The sequence below is a fragment of the Colossoma macropomum genome, unplaced genomic scaffold (genome assembly GCF_904425465.1).
Source record: "Colossoma macropomum unplaced genomic scaffold, Colossoma_macropomum, whole genome shotgun sequence".
In the NCBI taxonomy this organism is placed as follows: Eukaryota; Metazoa; Chordata; class Actinopteri; order Characiformes; family Serrasalmidae; genus Colossoma; species Colossoma macropomum.
The window spans coordinates 23,692,894-23,718,156 of record NW_023494786.1 but is presented as its reverse complement, the minus strand read 5'-3'; the positions used below and the strand labels follow the sequence as shown (position 1 = coordinate 23,718,156).

At 39.4% G+C, this 25,263-nt stretch overlaps 1 protein-coding gene across 4 annotated transcripts in view; it reads left to right on the top strand.

The window, feature by feature from the left end:
- robo2 (roundabout, axon guidance receptor, homolog 2 (Drosophila)) overlaps positions 1-25,263 on the top strand; it is a 265,654-nt gene that overhangs the window by 172,646 nt on the left and 67,745 nt on the right. For all 4 annotated transcript variants that reach the window (XM_036564474.1, XM_036564456.1, XM_036564466.1 and 1 more), the window contains exons 7-14: positions 3,127-3,138; positions 8,398-8,522; positions 11,899-12,070; positions 19,284-19,489; positions 20,584-20,665; positions 21,416-21,581; positions 22,156-22,322; positions 24,395-24,516. In XM_036564474.1, coding sequence (XP_036420367.1) covers positions 3,127-3,138; positions 8,398-8,522; positions 11,899-12,070; positions 19,284-19,489; positions 20,584-20,665; positions 21,416-21,581; positions 22,156-22,322; positions 24,395-24,516 — 1,052 coding nt within the window. The remainder of the gene's footprint in view (positions 1-3,126; positions 3,139-8,397; positions 8,523-11,898; positions 12,071-19,283; positions 19,490-20,583; positions 20,666-21,415; positions 21,582-22,155; positions 22,323-24,394; positions 24,517-25,263) is intronic.

Here is a 25,263-nt window from a genome sequence, read left to right as displayed (position 1 = left end):
TGCTAAATTGTCACTGGCTTCAGCTGAAAGAGATAGCAAAGACAGAGGATCCCTCAGTAGGGTTAGAACTATAGCAGCTCTGCATGCCTTTGAAAACTGGAAAATCACTACGTACTTGGGTACATTTGACATTACAGCCTCAAACACAACAAAATTTTACCATTATTGCCAGTGCTTTGTCTGTTATTTTTGAATTTATTGGAAATTGTGCTGTAAATTAAGCTGATTCCATGCTGACTGGATGCAGGTTATCCACCCAGAAGTATGGCCACTCTTTATGTCTACAAACGTTCTGATTTGTTTTGTTATCTGTCAGTATAGCAAGATAATTTCACTTGAAATTTCACATAAAATGCCTTAAAACAAGTAAAAAGAAAAATCTCAAAATGAGAAATTGTTTGTATTGAATACATGCACCCACACTCAAATGACTGGGCTGTTTTTTTTTGTTTTTTTTTCAGAAATTGCATATAAATTCTAGGGGTTGTGGATTTCAGGGCTTATTTCATTACAAGGGCTTATGGAGCAGGCATTGAAAAGATTCTGTAGGGTCAAGATATTTTATTACATAAAATATTGAAAGTCAAATCGATTCTTGATAAAAAAAAACAAAAAAACAAAAAAAATCATATTGGACCTGAGAAAATTAAATGGATGTTTGTTAGCACTATCACTAACGATCATTGTTATATTTTTTCCTCAAACCTGGTTAATTTTTAAGATGCTACTTTATTGCAAACCTAAAAAATAAAACATGCTCATTTGTAATGAACACATTTGAAAAGCTAAGTGTCCCCAAACCTTTGGTATCAACAGCCTTTAGATCTGTTTATTTCCTTCAGTTTAGACCCACATAGATGCAGCCTTCACTCAAACACGTGGAAACCCCTCTTACTGAGCTAGAGCATCTCTGACACGTCCATAAATGAAGCTCTGAAGTGGTTATTGGGGGTTGGAGAGGATTCTGCCCAGTCTATGAATCCGTTTTATTATTAATATCCCTGGAATAGAGGCCACCTCACTCCCCCACCTGCAACTGCACACACACACAAACACACAAACACAATATCTCCGCTCACCCGCCGTGGCTCTATGGGCCAAACCAGCGAAGCCATTTCACAGTTTACTGGTGCAGACCGACCCTGCCATGCACAGCAGTGCCGCACAAGGTTAATAAAAACATTTTGCCTTAATCTACCCCCCACCCCTTCTCCTTTCTCCTCACATTAAATCAAACTGCTTAGGTGTTCCACTGAGAGCGCTAAAGGGGGTACGGAAGGTTCCAGAAGGGAGGCACACCAACCTGTGGGGTTGACTTCAATTTTCAGGCCTTTTGAATAGGGGATTTATATACAGTTTACCATGCTCTGCGGAGCTAAGCTGGAATGGTCGGTGTGGAGGGGCTAAAGGGCGGAGGTGCATTAGCCAGAGTAGAGAGAGTGAGGAGAACTCCCAGTGTCAATATGGCAGCCACTTTCACCAGCTCCACTGCTGCATTAAAGATGAACTGTGCTTCTCTCCACTAGTCTCTACTCCCGCTCTCTGTCTCTCACTCTCTGTCTCTCTCTCTCTCCTATTCTTGTCAGTCTCTCATTTTTCTCTTTTTCTCCCTGTCTGTAGCTGTCTCACTCTCATACTCTATCTTTCTGAATTTTTCATTCTTCTTTTTTCTCTTTTCTTTCTCTTCTCATTTTCACCTTTCTCCTCTCTCTCATTTTCTTTCTCTCTCTCTCATTCTCCCTTTGTCTTTCTCATTCTCTCTTTCCGTTTCCTTTCTATTTTCTGTCTTTTCTTCTCTTTCCCTTTTCTTATTTTTTCTGTCTTCCCCTCATTCTTTCTCCTCTCTCATTTTCTCTTTTTTCTTCTTTTGGCCTCTCTCATTCTCTTTCTCACTGTCTTTTTTTCCTCTCCTTCTCTTTTCTCTCTTTCTTCCTCTTTTTAGCTGTCTTACTTATACTCATCCCCCTTGCGCTCTCTCTCTGTCTCTCTTCTTCTTTCTATTCTTCTGTCAGTCTCTCATTTTCTTTTTTCCCTGTCTTTAGCTGTTTCACTTTCATACTCTATCTTTCTGATTACTTTCATGCTCTATCTTTGTGATTTTTTTTCTCTTCTTTCTGTTTTCTCAATTGTCTCTCTTCTGCTCCTCTCTTTCATTTTTGCCTTTTTCTTCTTTTGACCTCTCATTCTCTTTCTCCTCGTCTGTTTTTCCTCTCTCTCTCTCTCTCTCTCTCTCTCTCTCTCTCTCTCTCTCTCTCTCTCTCTCTCTCTCTCTCACTGTCTCTCAGTGATGTACTTATCGTGCCTCTTCCTTTCTTCAAGGCTGGATGTATATATGTCACTAATGCCAGTACAGTAGATTCAATAGCAGGGCTGGGAAGAAAATCCACTTCTGACTTACATCCCACTTTAATGACATGATGTGAGGAGAATGTCTGTCAGAGTAGAGAAGTCTGACTGCTGAAATGCACCATAGAAAAAAACTATTACAAATATACTATTCTAGTGCATTATAATAAATAGATAATAAATAATAAATAGAGCTGGGCAGTATTGATGAAATTCAGTTACACAATAATTTGTAAAAACATTACAGTATCATACACTATGTAAGTTAGAATTAAGTTAATGAATCCATGCTTTCTAAATCCTGCTATTCTACATTAATAAAGAATGTCTACTAGCCTCTCGTAGCTTTCTTTGATTGGACCGTTTTGATCTATACATATTGCCCAGCACTAATCATAATGTACAATACATTTCTCTTAATCACCACAAGGAGGTGCTAGACTAATACAACCCCATTGATTTTGGTCATTCCAGCACACGCTCAGACACATTGCTCATTGTCAAAGTAAAACTCATTTGGAAAAAACGAATATCCCTCTTCCACATCCTCGCTGTTGAACCCTGTGACTGGTGCCAATCCTGTGCTATAATTGTGTATCTCAACACAACACAGTCATTGTTCATTCTAACTATGATTTCTGTTGTTCTGATTTATTTTTCCTTCAATTCTCTTTCTTTTTTGTCCTCCTTGTCATTTTTGTCTGTTTTTTTTTTGTTTGTCTGTTTTTATTGTTTGTTTTTTTTTGTTTTTGATTCACTCCACCATTGTCGTGTCTTCAGCTCGCCCTGTGGGTAAGTACCCATCATTCTGGATACTCCATTGCATGAACAACTTCTGCCTTCTGCTCTTTTCTTTCAAAGTATGCACACACAAGCGCACACCGTCTGCTTCCTGAGCTCAGCGGTAGCTGCAGGCTCTGCTTTCTGGTCCTGCTCTAGTCTCCCTGCTAGTCCTGAACTTGGATATCATTCCAAGTACATCTCCTCACCTTACTAACCTGCTAATGAACTACTAACCAACTCTTGATCCAGGATCTGTTTAATAATCTGTTTAATTAAAGATGACTATTAATTTGATGACTGTATGCTGAAGGGCCGTCTTTTTGTGTGTCTGTAAACAAGAGCAAGAAGCTGGTATTTTTGCAAAATGATGAGTGAAACATTTAGTAAGTCAAATAAAAGTTTTGAGAATTTAATTTCTAGGATTTTTAGACAGTGTTTACATTGTAAAATATGGGCAGGGTCGTTTTAGGAATCCTGTATATGTGGAGTTTTTTTTTTGCAGAATATTTGGTACCTGCCCAGGGACTACAGTTGAAAATTAACTGAATTGGCTAAACTAGCACATTTACAGAATTGTTTATTAATATGTATTATTCCTTTAAATCTAAACAAAATATACACACAAACTTAGCTGTCCACATGAAGACTTATTTTCTCAAATTTTTAACTTAGCATCTTGAAATAATGACTTATTTTTATCAGCGACTCAATTTTTTTTTAAACTTTTGATTCAGAATACTATGTTCTCAGAATATTGACATATCTGAAATAGTTTCTTGAAATAAAGACATATTTTCTCAAAATTTAGATTTACTATGTTGAAATTAAGTATTACATTTTAAGAATGTAAATCATTATTTTGGTGTAATTAGTCATTATTTTGAGCTACTAAGTCAAATTTTTGAGAAGTCACTTTTTCTAAATACAAAGTCAATATTTCAGGAAAATACATTATATTTTGTGATATATGAAAATTTGACATGCTGCGTCCATACGTGTGGCAGATTAGGTTGACAAATACAGAAGTATTCCTTCAGCTTAGGCCGTTTGTGCTGTATTTCTGCAAGATAACTTGGAGAATATAACGTGTGTGAGTTTCTGGTTGTCCCTGTGTGTAACTCTTGTTTGCTTAAAGCACTCAGAAGTGTGTTTTGTGCTGCAGCACTGGGCAGATGTTGGCCATCATGAATTAAATATGGAGACTTGATCAGCTATTCTCCTCTCAGGGTGCAACAAGCCTCCCTCCAGTCATTAGGGAGCCTGAATCAAAGACACCCTGTGTGTGTGTGCGTGTGTGCGAGAGAGAGAGCGAGAGAGAGACAGAGAGAGAGAGACAGAGAGAGAATGTCTGTGGGTTTGAGAGTATAGTCTTCCTGTACAAACAGAGCCAGCAGATTTTAAGACCAGTCCAGTAATGGAGATCAGTCTCCAAGCGCTTAATCAAACACTGAGAGTGAGTGGCATCTCTTCCAGCTCCGTCTGTGCCACAGTACTGTAGAGTAGAGAAGGAAAACAGGCCCAAGTGTGATTTAAAGCCTTTGTCACTGACCCAAACTCACAGAAGTGCTTTCAGTAGCGCAGGGCCAGATTGGGGGCCTTGTAAATCTACTGCCATCTGTAACTTCTTTTAGTGTGTTACACTCAGACAAGTATAGCCGCACAAAGACAAAATCGGCTCCATAAATCAGACAGTCAGCTGCACCAGCCGCCGCCTCCTTTGACTGTTAGCAGCTGTGATGACAGTGGAAAAAGCTCCTTTAGAAATTAAGATGAAGTGGCTGTGTTGTTCGGTCACTTTTTATGCTATAAAGTGTGGGCAGCGTTATAGTGTTAGGTAAATCTAGCCAACTTCTGTTAATTGCTGGTCCATCTGTTGAGGTAGTCTCTAAAAAAAATAAAGATTCCAAAATGTTTTATGGCTTGGATGTGTGGAACCTTTTCATTATGTGGTGGTTCTTTAATGGGCCTATATCATGAAAAACAAAATTTCCTCAGTTTATTTAAAAAGAGTTTGTCACAGTATGTAAACATTACAAAAGTGTCATACCTTTCACTCCCCATATATGGCAGCTCAGCTGCAAAATCAGCTCATTTTGAATTAGTTGTTTTTGTGATGTCACCAAACCCAAAATATTTATATATATCTATCTCCTTATTCAGTCTACAGCAGTTTAACTCCATTATAAGGGTGTTTCAGACTGGACTGTTTTTTTCAGTGAGGTGCAATACAGGGTAGCCAGTAAGAACAGAGGTTACTCACATGTATCAGTCTTAAAGGCACACTAACAAAAACAGCCTGTTTAGTTCTAAGGAATAAAGAAAAGTTCCTGTTTTTTTATTGACAATGTCCTGTAAAAATTACTTAATAAGAATTAATGTTTTTGGTAGATAAACTAAGACACCATACCTATACATGAGGGGAAACAAATAAAGTACAGGAAAAATGTTTGATATGTGCCTTATATAAAGGTTCTTCAGTTCTTCAGTTGCACATCTCAGTCGAAGCAATGGATATGCGAAGAACCATCCGTTGCAAGTTTCTTTACAAAACTATTAGTAGTTTCTCTCAGTATTCTGCTCTACAACATGCAGGGAATTTTCAACAGGAGCAACAACATGGCAAAACATACTGCAAATGAGTTGTTTTTGACCTTCAGTCCTGATTTATTTTGACCCGTTATATTGCAAAGTAGCTCAAAGTAGCTCGCACTTCGGTGTGCACTTTTTTGTGTTGAGTTATTTCTTTTTGATTGGAGGAGGAAGACAGAATTACTGTAGGAGCCAGGAGTATGTTTCACGGTGCACAGCTAAGGCTTAATTCATGTTCTGAAATGAGAACTTTGTGCTAACCTTGAAGCCAATGTGCTGCAAATCTTCTAGGGAGTGTGACAGCCCAGCGATAATACTTTATCTCCACAATAACTCCCACTGCCGTTTCCTGCCTTTGAAGACAAGGGGGTGAGGGAACTTTTTTTAAGGAAGTGACACCTCGACCTTCCTGTTAGTGTGAGTGAAAGTGATTGTGAGAAGAAGATTGCTAGCAATGAATGTGGATGCTGTTTTAAGGACTTTGTAGACCTTGGCCTGGGGTGGGGGTGGTTGGGGGGTGTTGAGTCTAATTACTTTATTTGAACTTGGTTTATAAGAGTAATAGCTAAGTGTTCTAGCAATGGAGAGACAGTTTAGAGGAGGTTGGAATTTTGCTGTTTTACTTGGAGAGAGCCAGTAGCATCAGGATGAATCTGTAAGAACTTGACCTGAGTTTGCAGCAAATGACAGTGAAGCAAAAATAAGGATGTGGTACAGCTAAGGCAATTCCAAAACAAGTGTTTTAGACTTCAAGTTGCCAGAAGTAGCTCTCTTCTTGTGAAATAAGTTTCATATGATTTAAGTCAGTGTCTTCAGTTTCCTACTCTTGATGGTCCACCAGATGGTCAGCATGTTAACTCCCTTACCTAGTGTCCGTTACACATATATTCATATATGTATTCAGTGCCCTTAATCTCTTGGTTCAGGAGTGGTTGTTTCAGGACCATCTGGAAGGCCCCAAAGTGATCTCAACTAGTGATGGCCATGGAATTTTGTGGAGTTACCAGCAGCAAGCAGTTGCTTGCTCTGTACTCTCTGACAACAATGAGCCTTTTGGAGCAAGATGTAGGTACAGGATAACAGAAACTTTGTGAAGTTCACGGCAGTCTATTTTTAAAAGATCCGTACGTTTTTTGAAGAGCTGACACAGCGGTTTCTAGTGGTTGTTGGCAATGCTGGAGTGGGTAAATGGGAGAGGCAGGAGAATTCCAGGTGGGCCAGTTTTGGGCTGCTTACTGGAAGCTAATGAATAAACTCATGCATAAAAGCACAAGAACGCTCAGACAAACTATGAATGTTACATCCAAGTGTGTTTATGTCGTAATTTAAGGGTTAAACCTGCAGCCACCAACTCAAGTGGTTCAGCCCCAATTTGCTGACAGTAACTTGTACAGTGGATAGAGATTACATGAAGCTGAGGTTAGCTCCTTATTCTTATTTTCTGCTCCATGCTAAATGATGTAGCACTTGCATTCAGGCACCTGTACTGTCATGTAACTGCTGCATTATTTAAGGTGGAACCGTAATTCCGAAAGGAAGCTAACATCAGCCTCGAGAGATTATCAAATTAAGTGTGCCAATGTGGTGCTGGCTAACACAACAGAAAGTGCTCCACTGATCTTATTGCTGTAAGAAAAAGTCATTTTGAACAAAGGCAATGGTGCATATGAGTAAAGTAGCAGGAGAAATACAGTTGGAGTTTAAGGTGTGCTGGTCTGCATCATATAACTCCCAGTCTGAAAACATGTCCCACTCCAGCCCTGGTTACTGGCCACACCATTGATTTTTGTGCCAACCTCCAGTAGTATTTAACTAGGCAAACTGGTGGTTGCATATCAAGCACTTGGTTAGTCGATTATCATGCCCATCTATTATCACACGATTATTTCTTACAAGCATGAAATTAGGAACACTTTTGGGATTGCATTAGATGTTCTAACTCAGTGGTCACCATCCCTCCTCCTGGAGATGTTCGTTCCTGCAGAGTAACTTGCGTCTGCCCCTCTTTTACCTGACATGAATGCATCTGATCTAGCTGATCTAGGACTTATGAAGAGGTTAATTAGCTGGAGCAGGAGTGGAAGTTTATGGTTGGAACTAGTCTCCACAGGAAGGGTAGATCACCAGGACCGGAATAGTATCTTTAGATCATAAACCTTCACTCATTGCTCATTAAATGCCTAACCCCCCAGAGAATTATTAGCAGTTGTTAGAAAGCGAAGGGAGAATAGAATGCATCATGGAAAGCAGTTTTCACACACAAAATCAGTGGATCAAGGCATGATGGGCGGTGCCCTGCAGTGCACTGGACGCTCCCTTGCTCTTTGTGTACTGAGTGTAATGACTAACCCCCCCGCTGGTCCGTTAGAGCAGTGCCACTGCCGTATCTGGGCACTGTCCGTCATTCATCCAAACCCCATCCTTTATCTCCTCCTGCCCCATCTGGATGAATGGCTCCTTGTTGTTGCCGTGGCAATGTCCCAGCCCTTGCTGTTTGTCCTCTCTGAAACAAACAGGAAAGAGGTGGAGTTCAGGTGACAGTGAGATGCTGCATGGAAACCTGTGTGTTGTCTGCTGAGGTAGAACTGAACTGCTCAGAGTTCCACTTTCTGTCTCTGCAGCTGTGAGTAAAGCCGTTATGGTGTCCTAACCTGTGCTGTGTTTGCTTCCCTGACCCAGCACCGCCCCAGTTTGTGATCCGACCGCGAGACCAGATTGTGGCTCAGGGGCGCACGGCCTCCTTTCCCTGCAAGACCAAAGGGAACCCCCAGCCTGCGGTGTTCTGGCAGAAAGAAGGGAGCCAGGTAAGACTGATAAGTTGGTAGCTGTGTCATAATAGCTTGATCATTTACCATTATTGTCAATTTAGTGAATAATTTAAGCTGTGTTAACAAGGATGTTTTGGTATCTGTGAAAAAGATGTTATATCAGAGTGTGTTCAGCCAGAAATCTAAAGGGGAACTCCACTGATCTTTTAACATTTTTTGCGTAACAGAATGGTCAAGATGTCATTTAGTGTCATGTTCTTCAATCTGGAGAAACTTGCTGAGTCAAATGTGTTCACAATAATGGTAATGCTACCTCACAGGCAGTTATAGTTACAAATATTCTGTATTTTTATACGCTGTATATGCTGTATTTGTATGATGTATTTGAATCACTGTCAGAACAAAGCCCTTTGAAATGGTAACTTTATAGGAGAAGAAAAAAAACTTTATTAGGTCATAATATAAAATAATGTAGAAAGATTTTTTCCAAGTAATTTTGAGTTTTCAAATGATGCAACAATGTAAAAAATGACAAAAAAGGCATACAAGGTTTTTGCAGAACAGTGAAAATATGCTGTTGTGATTACAGATATGCTGCCTGATACCTGAGCCATTGTTTTACAGGAGTTTTGAGATAAAATTATGACCCAAGATGTATTTTTTCAAAGACTGTTCATGACAGAGAGATACATGCAGGGTGTTAGGAAAAATAGTCAACAGAAAAAGTTTTTTTTTCTGATGTACCACTATTTTACCATTATCTACATTACATGTAAAAACTCTTTTTTAAAGGTTTACTGATATTTTTGGATAGTACATTAACCCTTTTGTGGTGTTCGGGTCTGTGGGACCCTTTCTCAATGTTTACCAAAAGAAAAAATTATGTGATTTATTATTATTTTATCCTCAGATTCCTTGGCCTTTGCTCATTTTCTGTGAAGAACATATAAAATAACACATCTTCAGTGCCTTCACACTGTTCACCCCCTATACATTTATATTACACATATGGTATTGGGGTGAACCTGCAGGGAATAAAAGTGTGGAGGTGCTGTGTCCCTTCACTCTGTTCTCTTCCTACATGGCCTGCTGTTAGTGTGTGTGTGTGTCTGTGTGTGTATGTATTTGTATATGTGTGTGTGTGTGTGTGTGTTAGTGTGTGTTAGTGTGTGTGAGGGTGGACAACATGGACAGGCTGCTGACTGGCTACAGCTGCTAAAGGAGAAACCTATGCTGGCCACTTGTGATATATCTGGTATTTTTACATAAATTGTTATGGCTATATTGATTAAAAAAAAACAATAATGCAGTGGGTCCACCAGACCACTGAGTAACAAAAATGTGAACACCACACAAGGTATAAATCTATTTGAATCTATCTATAAGCTGTTTTGGTTCCTGGTTCCTGTCACCAGCAATGTAAAGAAATCCAAGATGGTAAATATCTCTAGAGCAGAACTTCAGACCACTCTGAATAGCTTTATTTACATTTCAGTGTTGAATTATACTGAAATTGTGAAATATTAGTGGAATTCCCCCTTTAAACTCTGGTGAACTTTTTCAGTGGACAAGAGATAGTAATGTTGGTGACTGTTGGTTGGTGTCTGTTGTTCATCAACGGATTGTTCTCGGTGAAATCAATGGCAAGAAATGTGCTATGACAAATACTAAAATGTTGTAAACGCAGCGGTTAGACATTAAGACATAGAAAAAGGGGTTTATGTAACCGCCTGCATTCCCCCAGCACATACACACCTAACAGTCCCCTTATGTTATTGCACTCAGTAGAATGGCTCTTACCTCGGCACTCTAAGCCACATATGCGCACAATCAGTCTGGACCCGAACTCACTTACTGTAAGTGCCACTTACACAATGAGTACGGTAGCATTTTCCAGAGAGGAGATTCTACCTACATGCACATACTCACACAGAGATCATAAACACATCAGTGCAAATCAATATTCAATATTGATGTTAAAATGACTGTCCTTTTTCTAAACAAACTCAAAATACAGAATCTCTTTCTCTCTCACTTTCATTTTCTCTCTCACTCGTGTGTGCATGTCCATGACTTAAATAAGATATGATGGCATTTTTTAATGCATTAATTAAGTAATTAATTTCAGAGAGAAGCCTTTCAGTCACACTTGAGGATAATGGAGTGGACATCTATCATGTCTCCATGGTTGGAAAGGCTAATTAAAAAAAATACACACACACAGAATAATTTGCCGCATTAAAGTCATTAGGTGTAATTGAATCCGGCTAATGTCTTCCTCTTCTGTCAGCTTTGACAATTCAGAAAAAGAAAGAAAATATGAAAAAAGGCTTTAGAGGGAGGCAAGGTGGGCTGGGCTGAAGGATATAGAGTGCGGGGAAAGGTAAGGGCTCAGGGTCGGCCCGCTCTCTGGTGGCCATTAACAAAGCCTGCTCGTTATCCTCGTTAATTAGCAAACGGTCTAAACTGATGAGCAGATCTGAATTAGCAATGAATCACCTCGGCTCTCGCTCCATGAATAAGCTCACCCGCAGACCCCATTTGAAGCTGAGCCGCCACCAGAGAGGCAGTTTGTAAACAATGCAGGGCACAGCAATTACGACAGTCATTGAGACACAGTGTTTATATGGGGTTAACACTAACACCTAGCAGGGATGGGTGGGCATGGGTGAGCAGTGGGTGAGCAGTATACTATGGAATCCAGACTTAAAAATGTGTCTAGTACTGGCCATGATGCTTGACTCAACCATAAAGAAGTTAATTTACAAAGAGCAGGAAATTGGGATTCACCAACTCTGATGTGTTTTTACTATTTTATTTTAGATAACATTTTAGGTTTTTCAAAGTAGCCCCTCTTTGTCTGGCACTCTCTCACCTTGTTAAAAGAAAAATTAACAAGTATCTCCATTTTCTTCCAAGTATCTTCCAATTTTTATTTATTTGCATCATTTGAGCACAGCAGCTGCCTTTTACATTGTGTGAAAATTTCATGATGAACAGGCCAATAGAAATACTCCAAATTTGGTTGGAATAAAATATCTTTACATTAACTTAAAATGGAAGTAAATAAGCTTTTTGCCTTCTCCTGTGAAGGTCAATTCATCATGAAATTGTCAATGTGCAGAATCATTTCAAATGGTGTAAAAAATAATATAACAACTTCTGATACGACAGCAAGGATGCATAAACAACAACTTCTCTATTTGTATTTGTTAATAAAAGCTTTTAGATCAAACTTTCTCTAAGATGAGAAAAACACAAACTCAGTCAGTGTCCAAACTGAAACATTGTAATATTACACCATAATACACTGGCATGGTCACCGCAGAAGGCCTCTGTGTAGAGTTCAGCCTGATCCAGTGTGCTGGTCTCAGCTCAGCTTCACTCTTCTCCTCTTTGTTTGTTTGTGTAGAACCTGCTGTTTCCCAACCAGCCGCAGCAGCCCAACAGCCGCTTCTCAGTGTCGCCCAGCGGAGATCTGACCATCACGGGCGTGCAGCGGGCAGACGCCGGCTACTACATCTGCCAGGCACTGACCGTGGCTGGCAGCATCCTGGCCAAAGCCCAACTGGAGGTCACAGATGGTGAGTGCTGGAGTGGATCAGAGCAGAGTCCAGGCCTGATGTGAAAATGCCTGAAGCCTGTCCTGTCCTGCTTCTTTCTTTTCTCTTTCTTTCGTTTTTCTGAGCTCTCTGATTCTTTGTTTTTTGATTTTCTGGTGCATGCTGTAGTTCCACTTCTGTTATCCCTGCTGAAAAAATATATTACATCAACAGAAAATGTAAACGTAAAGAAAATGTGAAGTATGGAATGTACTTGATTTGAATGATATGCGTATGTTCTGTGTGTGATTTTAAAAAAGCAGGTAAACTGAAAGACAACATTTACTGGAGTTACATGTTTTATTTATGTGGATTCAGTGCTTCACTTTTTTCCATTTACATCAGACTCATTTTGGACAATCTGATGTAAAATATTAATTTTATTTGCTAGAGTTCAAGGGTTTCTTGGAGATGCCATAGTGAAGTCGTCTTTCATTCAAACCAAGTTTTCACAAACATATCTTTCTTCTGATAGCACATTAAGCAAAGCAAGTCTTTGTTACCTAAAACATTCCTTCTTACATCTTCTAAAGCCTTATGTTCTTTTATCAGAAAAGCTCAGAGGAGCCATTTCTTGCTCTGTCTCTCTTTCTGTCTCTTTTTCTCTTTCTTTCTCTCTCAGTTGCTTTTAGATTCCTTATTCATCTGTCAGCCTGCTTTGTGTGATTCACTAACAAACTCTCCAGTGAATGTATCTTCATACCAGATCAAATGTGCTTGGAGAGTGCTTCACTCTACAGTGTGTACACAACTGTCAGCAGAGAAAAACACTTCTTTATGCTGCTTCTCTATTGACATTGGAGGCTGAGTTGGAATTTGGCCTTGAATTTTCCCTGAGCAACATTGATTGTGCAGTACAAAGTGAACCGAATGTCAGGCCTGATGCTGTGCATTCTGCCTTCTCAGAGTGTTGTTGTAGCAACTGTGCATAAACTTGTTCTAAAAGAGAAAAGTTAAAGCCAGATCACTTCAACAATAGTCAGCATCACTGACTGACTGACTGACTGACTGACTGACTGACTCTCTAATGGTAGATTGCACATTCTGGGCACTGAAGCAAAATCAAATACTACTAATACTAAAAATACTATGTTATTATGAAATACTATTTGTTTATTATGTTCATAAAAGGACAAAGTGGAGTAATATGTCAATACATAGCACAACAGAAAATGACTTACTGCCATAAAAGAATGAAAACTGTTCTCCCACTAATCTCTTAACCACAAAAACCACAGACAAATAACATCAAAGAATCACTGTAATTGAACTTGACTAATTCCACTGATTTTCAAAATTGCACAGTTCAATCATTGACATGTAAACAAAATCATTCGCATTGTTTTGATATGAAGTGGTGTATGGTAGGAAACTTACTCAGATTTCTTTACAATGGTGCTGATGAGAAACCAGGTATCATGATGTCTACAGTACAAATATAATCATATTTGCTACCCAAGCCTTCTAGAGTTTTATGTGTAATGTTGATTAGGGTAAAATAGTGGTAAGTCTGATAAAATAAGTTTTCTTTAGGGACTATGTTGCCTTACAATATCCTGCATGGAGCTTTCCACTGTGATCAGATTAAAAAACAAAAAAACATTTTAGACCAAAATCTTTTAGGCCAAAGTGCTTCAGACATCTGGCTCCTATCACCACAGCTGCGAAAAATTCTGACTTGGTTAGTTTCTCTAGAATGCAGTTTTTCTAGTCAAACCTTTCTAAATGACCACTCTGATTTTATTGAACTTCATAGCTTATTGTTCTGTCCCCTTAGTATTATAGGTTCAATAAGCTCTATATTTTAATAGAGCCGGATAACGTTAGCAACAAGTCTTTTTATATAGCAGACAAATGTCTCACAGGCTGCCTAACTGGCCTTACCTAGTCTTCTTTTCCAGAGTTTTTGCCAAAGTCAAAAAGTGTCCTTGAAATTTCACATGGATTTTTTTAAGGAATAATGTGAATGTTGTTTTTCTCTGCAGAGATGGCAGAAGTCACAGCCTTGAAAAATAAGCTTTCAGAATACCTTTAAAAGACTTTTTAATATTAATATATAATATATAACAATATTTTATGCACAAAACGTAAAAATGTTTTCGACCTAAAAATCGAGTTTTAAGATTTGCCACCTCTAAGCACGTAGACACACTATCATATTTGAATTGCATTCTCATGTGTGTGCGTGTACTCATAGCTGTTAGCAGAGAGAAATTACTGCTTTTTTGTGTTCACTCATGTTGGAATGCATGGGGGAGCAGAGGTATGGAGGCAAGCAGGTGGAAGAGATCAGTGGAAGCGGAGGAGTGTGTGTGTGTGTGTGTGTGTGTGTGTGTGTGTGTGTGTGTGTGTGTGTTGTTGGGCAGGTGATCAGAGTCACACCTGCTGCTTAAACCGTGTGATTTAGTGAAAGGGGGGGCTGACAAGTTCAAGGAGAGACGTAATGAGAAATTCCTGACACACACACACCCCAAGGACCCACTCTGTCTAACAGTCTGACCAGCTATCAATCTGTCATGTCGTTGACTGACACACACACACACACACACACACACACACACTTATTCAGTCTGAGTTTTACACATCACTCAATCATGTCTTCCAGATACACATACTAAAATGCACCCTCACAGTGGTAGGTTACCTTATTAAAGTGCCTGTCATGGAAAAATTTTTGTAATTTGTATGTAAACACTGCCAAAGTTTCAAAACATACCATTAACTCCACAGTCCATACAGTCAATATATAGAAACTACCTGTACCAAGTAATAGCCTCTTCTGCATTAACAGTTTTTGTGGTGTCATGTAAAATGCATTTATACATATCCACATATTCAGCCTGCAGAAAGTTAGACCCACCCATTTATGATGAACTTACATAAGCTGGTACATAAAACCACACAAATGTCTACAAAAGTGGACCTCAGGGGAAAACAATAAATACAAATGTGGGATTTAGGCCCTTAAAATTTGTTAAGAAGAAATTTTGTAGCATTTGAAGTTTCATTCATTCCCTAGTCCACACAGATCATACATGCAAACAAAGCTGCAAACAAAGCTGCAAAAACATCATCATCAAAAAAATTGTTCTTTTTGATATATTTCATATATGAAACCCTACATGCTTAGATTTAGTAAAAATAGAAATAGAATAGAATTCAGAACCATTGGCCAGCTGGAATTAGGCCTCCATATTTAATCCATCCCTGCAGTGAAACACCCACGTACATGCGCACTAGTGAACACACACACTAGGGGGCAGTAAGCACACCTGCCTGGAGTGGTGGACAGCCCTATCCACGGCGCCCGGGGAGCATTTGGGGGTTAGGTGCCTTGGCACTTCAAGGGCACTTCAGTCACGTACTGTCGGCTCAGGCGATCGAACCAGCAACCTTTCGGTCACAAGGCTGGTTCTCTAACCTCCAGCCCACATATAACTTATACATACGCCTATTTCACATACAGCTGTTTTGCTCCTCCCATTGACGTTGAATTTATAAGGTGTGATTTTTTTTGTGTTCACTCATTCTAACAAAAATCACTTATAACTTGGGCTGCTTTGTGAACAAGGCACTACTTTTGAACGAGGCACAATACAGGACAGCCAATTAGAACATTTACATATATCAATCTTACAAATAAATACAAATAAAATATAGATTTGGGGCCCTTTAAATTTGTTAAAAGGCTCATATCCTCTTTTTTTTTTTAAATGTTTGATATATAAACATTGCTAAAATGTCAAAACATGCCATATACTCCCCAGCCCATATAGTCCATATATTTAAACTAAGCTGCAAAAACGGCCTGTTTGAAATTCATTCTTTGTGATATTTCCATGACAACCTACAAGTTTACACACATCTGCTTCCACACGCTTCCACACATGCCTATTCAGCATACGTCGGTTTAGCTCCACCCATTGATGTCGATGTCACAAAGGTCATTTACATGTATCAGTCTTATAGGCACATAAAAAAGATTCTAAAGGAATAGAGGGTTTCAAAAGTAGTCTTGTATAAATATGTTCATAAACTCACATCTTAAGTATAAGGAAAGTATATGATATAATACACATAGTGTCTCTCTCCCCATAACCCCTGGAAGGTATACTGAAGGATTCTCAACTTCAATCATATCCAGCTATTTGCACCCATTAAGGATGGACAATGCAGTTCAATCTCAGAAGAGTCGTTAAGCCACATCAGTGTCTGTCTATCAGTAAATGATGCTGACTTTTCCCTGCTTTATGGCTTAGAGGAAGATAGCAGGATATGCGAGGAGATCTTTCTCTGGTTTAAACTAAGCCTAGGGTAATCCTTCTTGATGAATTAAGATGGCAACTCTTCATCCGCGGGCCCTGTGGAGCATTCCTGTGGAGATTTGGACAGTGTAAATACCATCCTTCATGCAAAAGGTGCATTGGGGAAATCCGCTGATGAGTGAGCGAAGGAGAAAAGCTGAGCGAAAGCGAGGGAGAGAAAAGGAAGGAAGAAAGATGTTAGTGGAGATGGTCTGAAAGGTTAGAGGTAGAGTCAGTAATTAGCACCCTCAGGTCTGCTCTCATTAATCCGCACCTGCTCATTACCGCTGCCTCTGGGCCAAGAGACAATGTATTATTCACCTCAGAGAGATACGCACTCGCCACTAGCCTGGGAACTACAGCTAACGCAAACCTTTTCAGACACTTATGCATACACGTAGACACAAGCACACAGCAGACCCCCAGAGCTCTGCCAAAATTCCAATATTAGGTTAGTTATGGAGGAATGAAATGATTACCTGATATGCCAGCACAATAGCAGCCTACCGTTTAGACACAACCACTAATAAAAAGGCTTTTCTTTGTAGTTGCCATTTTGCACAGTTTAGAGCAAAAGTTAAGACCTCAAAACTAAAATGCAACACATCGCTGTTGTCGGAACAGAACCGCATATCTCCAAAATGATAACTTTACATGAGAAGGAAAAAAACTTTACTTTTAATGTAAGTCAATTGAACCAGTGGAATGACTTTTTTCCAAGTCATTTTAGGTCATTTCTTTTAGTCCATTCATCGTGAAATTTACATAGAATGTAAAGGGTAACAGGTAATTTCAAATTATGTCAAAAACTGAAAAACATCAAAAATGGAGATATGAGGTTTTCTTCTGACAACAGCGATATGTGGAATTGACCTCATAGGGCCTAAATTTTCCTTAATGAGAAATCTTTGCAATATTTGATTTTAGCTTGTTGTTGCCACATTTTTCTTGGATTATATTTTTCCTCATGAGGGCCAGTTATAAAATTAGTGTGGTTTTATGAACCAAAAACAGTTGTAGTTCATTTTTACAAGACAATTTTCCAACCTCTACTTCTCCCCCAGAATTAAGCAGGCTCTCTTTGTTACTGTGCTTTTAAGACCATGATCTTTCTAAATGAGCTCTGTTCTGAGTGGCTGCAGTAGAGGCTCAGAAACACTCCTTATAACTTCAGTGCGAATGGCCGATGCTAAATAGGCTATAGTCTGAATAATTAAATATATGTAAATGTGCTGTTTTTTGTGACATCACTTAAACAGTGAATTCCAAACGGGCTGTTTTTTGCAGCTTATGTTTTTAAATTTTGCATTTGTGAGGCAAAGTATGGACAGATCCGTTATGCAGTGACCAAAAATAGTGCTAAAATAAATCAGAACTATCTTATGTTTTACATTCTTAAAAAAATAGTTCCCACTGAACGCTCCTGGCATTCTCTCAAGCAGCTTCATGAGGAGCCTAGGCATCTCTACACTGTTTATGTTTATCTTATAAACAAATTTCAAGCACTTAAGCGTAAGCAAGCATTTAAGACTATGAAAAATATTTATTGAGTTTAATGTGTCCAATCTGTTGACTCATACTAAAAAATATATCCATCATTATTACTCCATGCTTTATTCATTTTCAATGAAAGTCTGCTAAATGACACAGCAGAAGTCCACCTGTCCCTCCAGGCCTTGCCGTGTGTTCGGCAGGTGTGTTGTGTGTGTGTGGTGTGTGCCCCTCCTCCATTACTGCACACACTCATAACTGTAATTAAGTATTTACCTTGACCACACATACACTGTTATAGTGAGATATATTAGAAATGTAGGGGCTCTAAATGCCAAAAGAACACAGGCAGTAACTGGAAACTACCAAACCACCTCACCCCCCCCCACATCATGGAACGGGAAAATGAGAGTCAGCTATTCTGCCTCTTTTTCCCTGAAAGCCCAGAGCTAGCCATGGCCCTGTGGTTCAGCCACAGGATGGGCACATAAACCCCTCACGTCCAGCAGAGCGCAGGCCAGTCCTGGCAGAATCAGGCTTCATGATGCCAATTAGGTTTACTCTTCTCCTTCTCACTTCATCAAGCCAAACCTGGTGAAAGGAGCATAAATATAATGTATACAGTACTGTTCAGTAAGAGACCACACTTGATTTATTTAATTTCCTGGCAAAAAGGCCATCAAGTACCACTTATTAATTTTTGAGAAGATATGTTTGAGGAGATTAGATATAAGTTAATCCAATTTGGAATAACTGGATTTTACAAAACTGATGTTCAAAAAATGATTTAACAATATAGGGAAAATGGGAGACCTAGTACAGAGCACCAAAACTGTCGTCATCAGATAAAAAGCACTTCAAGCACAAACATAGAGTCCAGACCTTAACCCCACTGAATATATTTGAGATTAAGTGGATCATGGGAAGCAGAAAATGCAACCAATGTCTAAGACTGAACTTTGGAGGTTTAGAAAAATATCCCCACAGAATTCTTTGAAAAACACAAGTCACCTTAGTAGAATGGAAGGTGTAATAAAGGCAAGAGGTGGACACACTAAATACTGAAACATTTTATATATTTTTAGCTGTTGAGAATGCAAAATTGTCTGTTAAATACATGTTTTCTGTAAATGTTACACTGTAAAAAATGTCACATCAGGTCTACCTATTACTTCCCTAATAATTATTATATATTTTGTCTATATATATATATATATATATATATATATATATATAAATAAATAGAGCAGAAGTGTGTAAAGTGTGAATTTATGTATTTCTTTTGTTCATCTAAGTAAGTCTTGCTTTAAATCATTTTTTACAGTGTATAACTGCTGTTATTCACACACAGCTATATGTTTATTTCATCCTCTTTTCTCTTCGCTCTCGTTCATCCTCAGTGTTGACAGACAGGCCTCCACCAATCATCCGCCAGGGTCCGGCCAACCAGACGCTGGGAGTGGACAGCGTGGCTCTGCTGAAGTGCCAGGCGTCCGGCGAGCCTGTGCCGACCATCAGCTGGCTGAAGGACGGGGTCAGTCTGCTGGGCAAAGATCCGCGCATGTCCCTGCTGGAGCTGGGCAGCCTCCAGATTAAAAACATACGGGTGAGAGAGAACCAGCAATGCTGACACACGCACAGGCTTCTTTCAACAAACATTCATTTGTAATTGGCATATTGATGGTGAGAGGATGTGAAAGGTATAAAACAGAAAAGTTGAATTGCTTGTGTATTCCTTCCTCTTCACCTTCTGAAATGTTAACTTAACCTTGCTTGTAGTACTGTAAGCTTCAAAAAATGCACTTCAGCGTTTGATAGATGCTGAAAGTCTCTGCGTCTTTATTTGTAGTGCCTATGTGTGTGTGATTGTGCGTATGTAAGCGCCGGCTGTCAGACAGCATGGGTGTCTAAGTGTGATGTATGAGCTTAGCGGAATTCAATCAGATATTGGTAAGACATAACCTAGACGGGCAGGGGAAATCATATTGCATTAAAGAGATGAATGGGAAATATTGATTTTGGTAAATTGCTTGATACTATCACTTAGTGATACGACAGGTCTCCCAAGCATCATCTGTGTAGGCTTGGACGCAGTCCAACTGTGCATTCACAAACATACACACACACAAACATATATACATACATACATATAAAATCCATACACCCACACATGTACCACACTTTTGGAACCATATTACGTTTAAAGTCCCCACACCCTCCCACTTGTCCTCGATGGAATATCCATTATGGCTGACAGAGCTGCCCACCACTGACATTTTATCTAATAAATGGAGGCAAGGCGCAGTACTGAAAGGTAACAAACAACGCAGAAGGAAGCTTCCAGAAAAGGCAGGAGGGGAACAGGCGCCAGCTGTCATCAGTCCAGGGGGTTTCAGCCACTGCCCCTCTAAACGAATTAGACCACCTTTTGTTGCGGTTCGAGGGACGCTTGGTGAATTTGCTAGCAGGGTAAATGTTAGCTTAGGAGTGTAGAAAATAGAATTAATTTACCGCATTAGCGTCAGCACTTTCCGCCAGTTGGCTGGCCTGGCCTGTGTGAAGACTGAGACAGAAGCTCATGTGAGTGTTCTTACCATCTTTGGCATCATCATTTGAAGCATCAGTTGATGATGGTATTATGACACTGACTGAATTGTAAAGTGATGACTAAAGCAATGACTCTTGCTCTCTCTCTCTCAGCTCTCCGATTCTGGAATCTACACTTGTGTGGCTGCCAGCTCTAGTGGGGAAACATCATGGAGTGCTTTTCTGGAAGTGAAAGGTACATCACAACATCATTGAATCAGTCACTCTCCCCTGAAGCCTTTTTATGCAGGCCCCCTAGTGGGCATTCTGCTGGATGAACGGAAATGGAAATCAGTATTTTGCATTATTACAATGTATGAAAATCTTTTCTAATATTCAGCTCTGTAACCAGATTAATTAGGAAACTGTTGGCTCTTTTTGTGTGAAATGCTGTGTGTTGAGCTGCTAGTGAGCAATGAGGGGCAAAAGGGTGAGACCCCTCTTCTGTGATAAGTCCACACCTTTCCACAAAGATGGCCATGCTGAAATAAAACAGACCACACAACTGCAGCTTTCTAGATATCAAAAAAGTCTTGTGTGATACATAGCATTTAAACACAATAAAACATAAATGTTGACTTGCTTGCTCACCTATGAAGACAAAAATCCCATTCAGTTATATAACTCATACCCATTTCTCTTAAAATATATTCCATCAACATTATTGAAGAAAAAAATGGATGAAATACAAAAACTGAAAGAGGTCTAAGAAAGGATTTTTATATTTAATGGCTTCTAAAAAAAGGGCTCCATGACCCAGAAGGAAAAGTGGCTTAGAAAGTGTGGGTGTGTGTGTGGGTGTGTGTAAAAAGGGGTTAAAAAAAGACTTTTTATCTACACTCAGCCCCACACAGCTATGCTTTCACTAAAATCCCAAAGTTATCATTTGTGGAATTAACCCAGCATTGTGATATTTGCTGATGTACCCCATCTCCTCTGTTCTCAGAGTCTGCTGGGGTTGTGATGATTAAGAACCGAGATGAGAGTGAACTCCCTGGACCTCCCTCCAAACCTCAGGTCACTGACGTCACCAAGAACAGTGTGTCTCTGTCCTGGCAACCCGGCCTCGTCGGAGCCTCGCCCACATCTTCTTACGTGATCGAAGCATTCAGGTATGGACTACTACACTGTAACAGCATCACAATTAGTTTTATTTTATGAAGAATGTTGCACATGTAAGGAATTTGTCATGTATGACATGTAACATACCAAACTGACCAAAGTGCACAAGATTATTAACAACAGAATGTGTTGAATAATGAATAGGAAAAATGTAAAATCAAAAGAAATAACAGTAAGATAAAATATAGTTATGAAAAGTGCCAAAATATGATGATTTTTTTAGTATTCTGTATTATTTACAGTATATTTCTGAATTATGTGTGCATTTGTACAGTGATACAATGATACAGCTTGTGGCATTCATTTTAGCTGTTTCCTCAAAAAGTGAAAAAAGTGCCTTTTATGTCGTTAGTTGAATTTGAGGAAAAAATCTATTGTAGTGTGTGTGTGTGTGTGTGTATGTGTATGTGTGTGTGTGTGTGATGTCTCCCTTAATGTTGCTGACATTGCAAATAGACTGCTCTCCATTTCGAAATTGCCAGAATGTGCAGATGAAGCCATCATGTTGGAGTCATGCTGCTAACTCATTTGCAAAATGGACGCTTTTGTTTCCTCCTCTTGCAGCCAATCTGTGAGTAACAGCTGGCAGACAGTAGCGGACCACGTTAAGACCACCCAGTTCACCATTAAAGGTCTCCGGCCCAACACCATCTACCTGTTCATGGTGCGAGCTGTCAACGCGCAGGGCCTGAGTGACCCCAGCCCCATGTCTGAACCAGTCCGGACACAAGGTAAGTTCAGAGACGTTATCAGAGGAAAGAGACTCCACTGGCTGAAATAATATAAAATACCTTTGCAAACTTGAACAAGCTTTATAGAACATTGGCAAAAACCCCTTTCAGTTGAATGAGAAATTGAAGTGACCGTTGTGAAGGGTCACTACATAAAATTAACTGTCCATTTTAAAATGATGCCAACACTACTATCAGGGCTGGGTTGCTCACAAGAATCTTAGTACAAAAATAACTCTTAACCCTTGTGTGGTGTTCATGTTTTTGTTACTCGGTGGTCTGGTGGACCCACTGCATTATTGGTGTTTTAAAATCAATACAGCCATAACAATTTATCTAAAAATATCAGATGTTTAAAAAAATCCCAAGTGGTCGGCGTAGGGTTCTCTTTTAGCAGCTGTAGCCAGACAGCAGCCTGTCCATGTTGTCCACCCTCACATACATGCACACATATACAAACACATACACACACACACACACACACTAACAGCAGGCCATGTAGGAGGAGAACAAAGTGAAGGGACACAGCACCTCCACACTTTTATTCCCTGCAGGCTCACCCCAACACCACATGTGTAATATAAATGTGTAGGGGGTGAACAGTGTGAAGTCAAAATTTGTTATTTTATATGTTCTTTACAGAAAATAAGCAAAGGCCAAGGAATCTGAAGCTGAAATAATAATGAATTGCATCATTTTTTCTTTTGGTAAACACTGAAAACGGGTCCCGCAGACCTGAACACCACACAATGGTTAAATGGTAGAGTGAGCATAAAACTGAACACTCTCTCTGTTAATTAAAATGATCATAAAACTAAGATGCTTTTGGGTAACCCAGTCCTGGATTACAATAATGTAGCAAATGAAAACTAGTCAGTTTGGAAACATCAATAACAGACTTTCTTCCATGCTAATATTAGTTTAATTGCAACACAGTAAAGTCTGCATCTGTCCTCAACATGTGAACCTTAACATTCACACAAAATAAAATAACATTTAGCGCTCCAAATATATGTATTTAAAAAGAATTATGCTGTTGTGTGCCATAATTTCTCATTACGCTGAAGGGTTTTTTTGCCAATGTTCTGTTAAGCTTATCCATAGGATTCTACTGTCTTTGTGATACTCCACACTGGTTTTTGGCAAACATTAACAATATCCTTATACCAGAGTTAAGATTACCATAGAAGCAGCCATAAAGAAGCTTGGCATCATCAAATCTTTAGCATCTATGTTGTGAAGAGATATGCATACATAATAGCCAGAATAACCTGAATAATACCTTTTTTGGGTTACTTGAGCTGAAGACCACAAATTGTTTGTGGCATTTTCGTCAGATTTTACCAGTGTCTTCAGATATGTATTTGAAACGTTAGCTTTGGACTAGTTATGTGGTTTACAGGCCTCAGGTCTTCTGTAACAGGAAATAATTGCTAGAGTATTAGACAACCATAGCATTTACAAACTTGTCTATGAGGACTTTGGTAACAGTCCTCCTGCTGAATGAGGAAAAGACTGGGCGAAGTGAATAGAGCAGGAAAACACTGTTCTCTAAACCACTTTCTGCTACTGCAGAGGTCAGAAGTGGTTTAGCAGGGAAATGACCTTACCTCAATTGGTTACCCTCAAGCCTAACCATCAGATAAACTCATTACATCCCAGTTAGGACATAGTCCAGAATGAACATCTTTCACTTTTGGAGTTGATTATTGAGTTGGAGTCGTCCCTGCTACCTTAATGATCATAACTGGGAAAAATGACCAGCCTCAAACTGAAAGCGATTGGATTAAGGTAGCATGAAGCCCGCAGTCTGCTCATTAGGACTGGATGATAAGGTCTCTGCCTTGCAAGCTCGGCAACCTTCAGCTAATATGGTCTTTGAACACAAGTATGTGCCTGTAGCATCCTGTTTACAACAGTAAATGAATTAGGAGAGAAGTACATCTTTCTTATTTACTGGACGTGTAATGAAGTCCTGTGGACTTAGAATGTAAATGTAGTGAAATGGTTAATGGCACTGCTCTCTCTCTCTCTCTCTCTCTCTCTCTCTCTCTCTCTCTCTCTCTCTCTAGACATCAGTCCTCCAGCTCAGGGTGTGGATCACAGGCATGTTCAGAAGGAGTTGGGGGAGGTCATCGTTCGTCTTCATAACCCAGTGGTCCTTAGCCCCACCGCCATTCAGGTCACATGGACAGTAAGTCATTCACTGACTGTACAGTAATTAGACAGCAGATACGTGGCTTCCTGTACTGAACTAGAAATAGATCAGTGAGTGTTTGGTTGTAATGCTGACAGTGAGATTGTGCTGTTTTGACTGGTATGGTCAGTAGCTGAGGAAATGGAATTTCCCAAGTTTCCAAAGATCTAAAAGTGCTGCCAGGTCTCTCTCTTCATCAGTCAACCTTAAACTGCTGCATAATTGATGTACAGTAAAAACTCATTGTCTTTGAAAAATGCCATTTTGATTAATTGCGAATGCTGACTCAGTAAGTGAATGTCAGAAAGGTTTGAAGGAAGAGAAGAGTGCTCCCAATTGCGCTGTCACTCACACAGTCAACGTGAAAAGACTGCAGGCCCATCTGGTGCTTCATCAATCTAAAATCAGGTGCTTTTATTATAAATGAAGACAAATGGCTAGAACACACAGAGAGGAGGTGAAATTAATTGGTGACTTGTGACAATTATGTCCCTCAAACTGAGTTCAGTGATTTCAAATGTTATCTTACTTCAGATGTCATCTTAGTCTTTAAAATAGCCCTTTTTTGGTGTACTGTGTGTATATACTGTGTATGCTGTATATACGTCATATACTTCATATTACTGTATGTAGTACTCATATACTATATACTGTATATACTTCATATTCTTTATGTTACTGTATGGTGTACTGATACTGTATATGCTACATATACTGTATATTCTGCATACTTCATTCTCTACT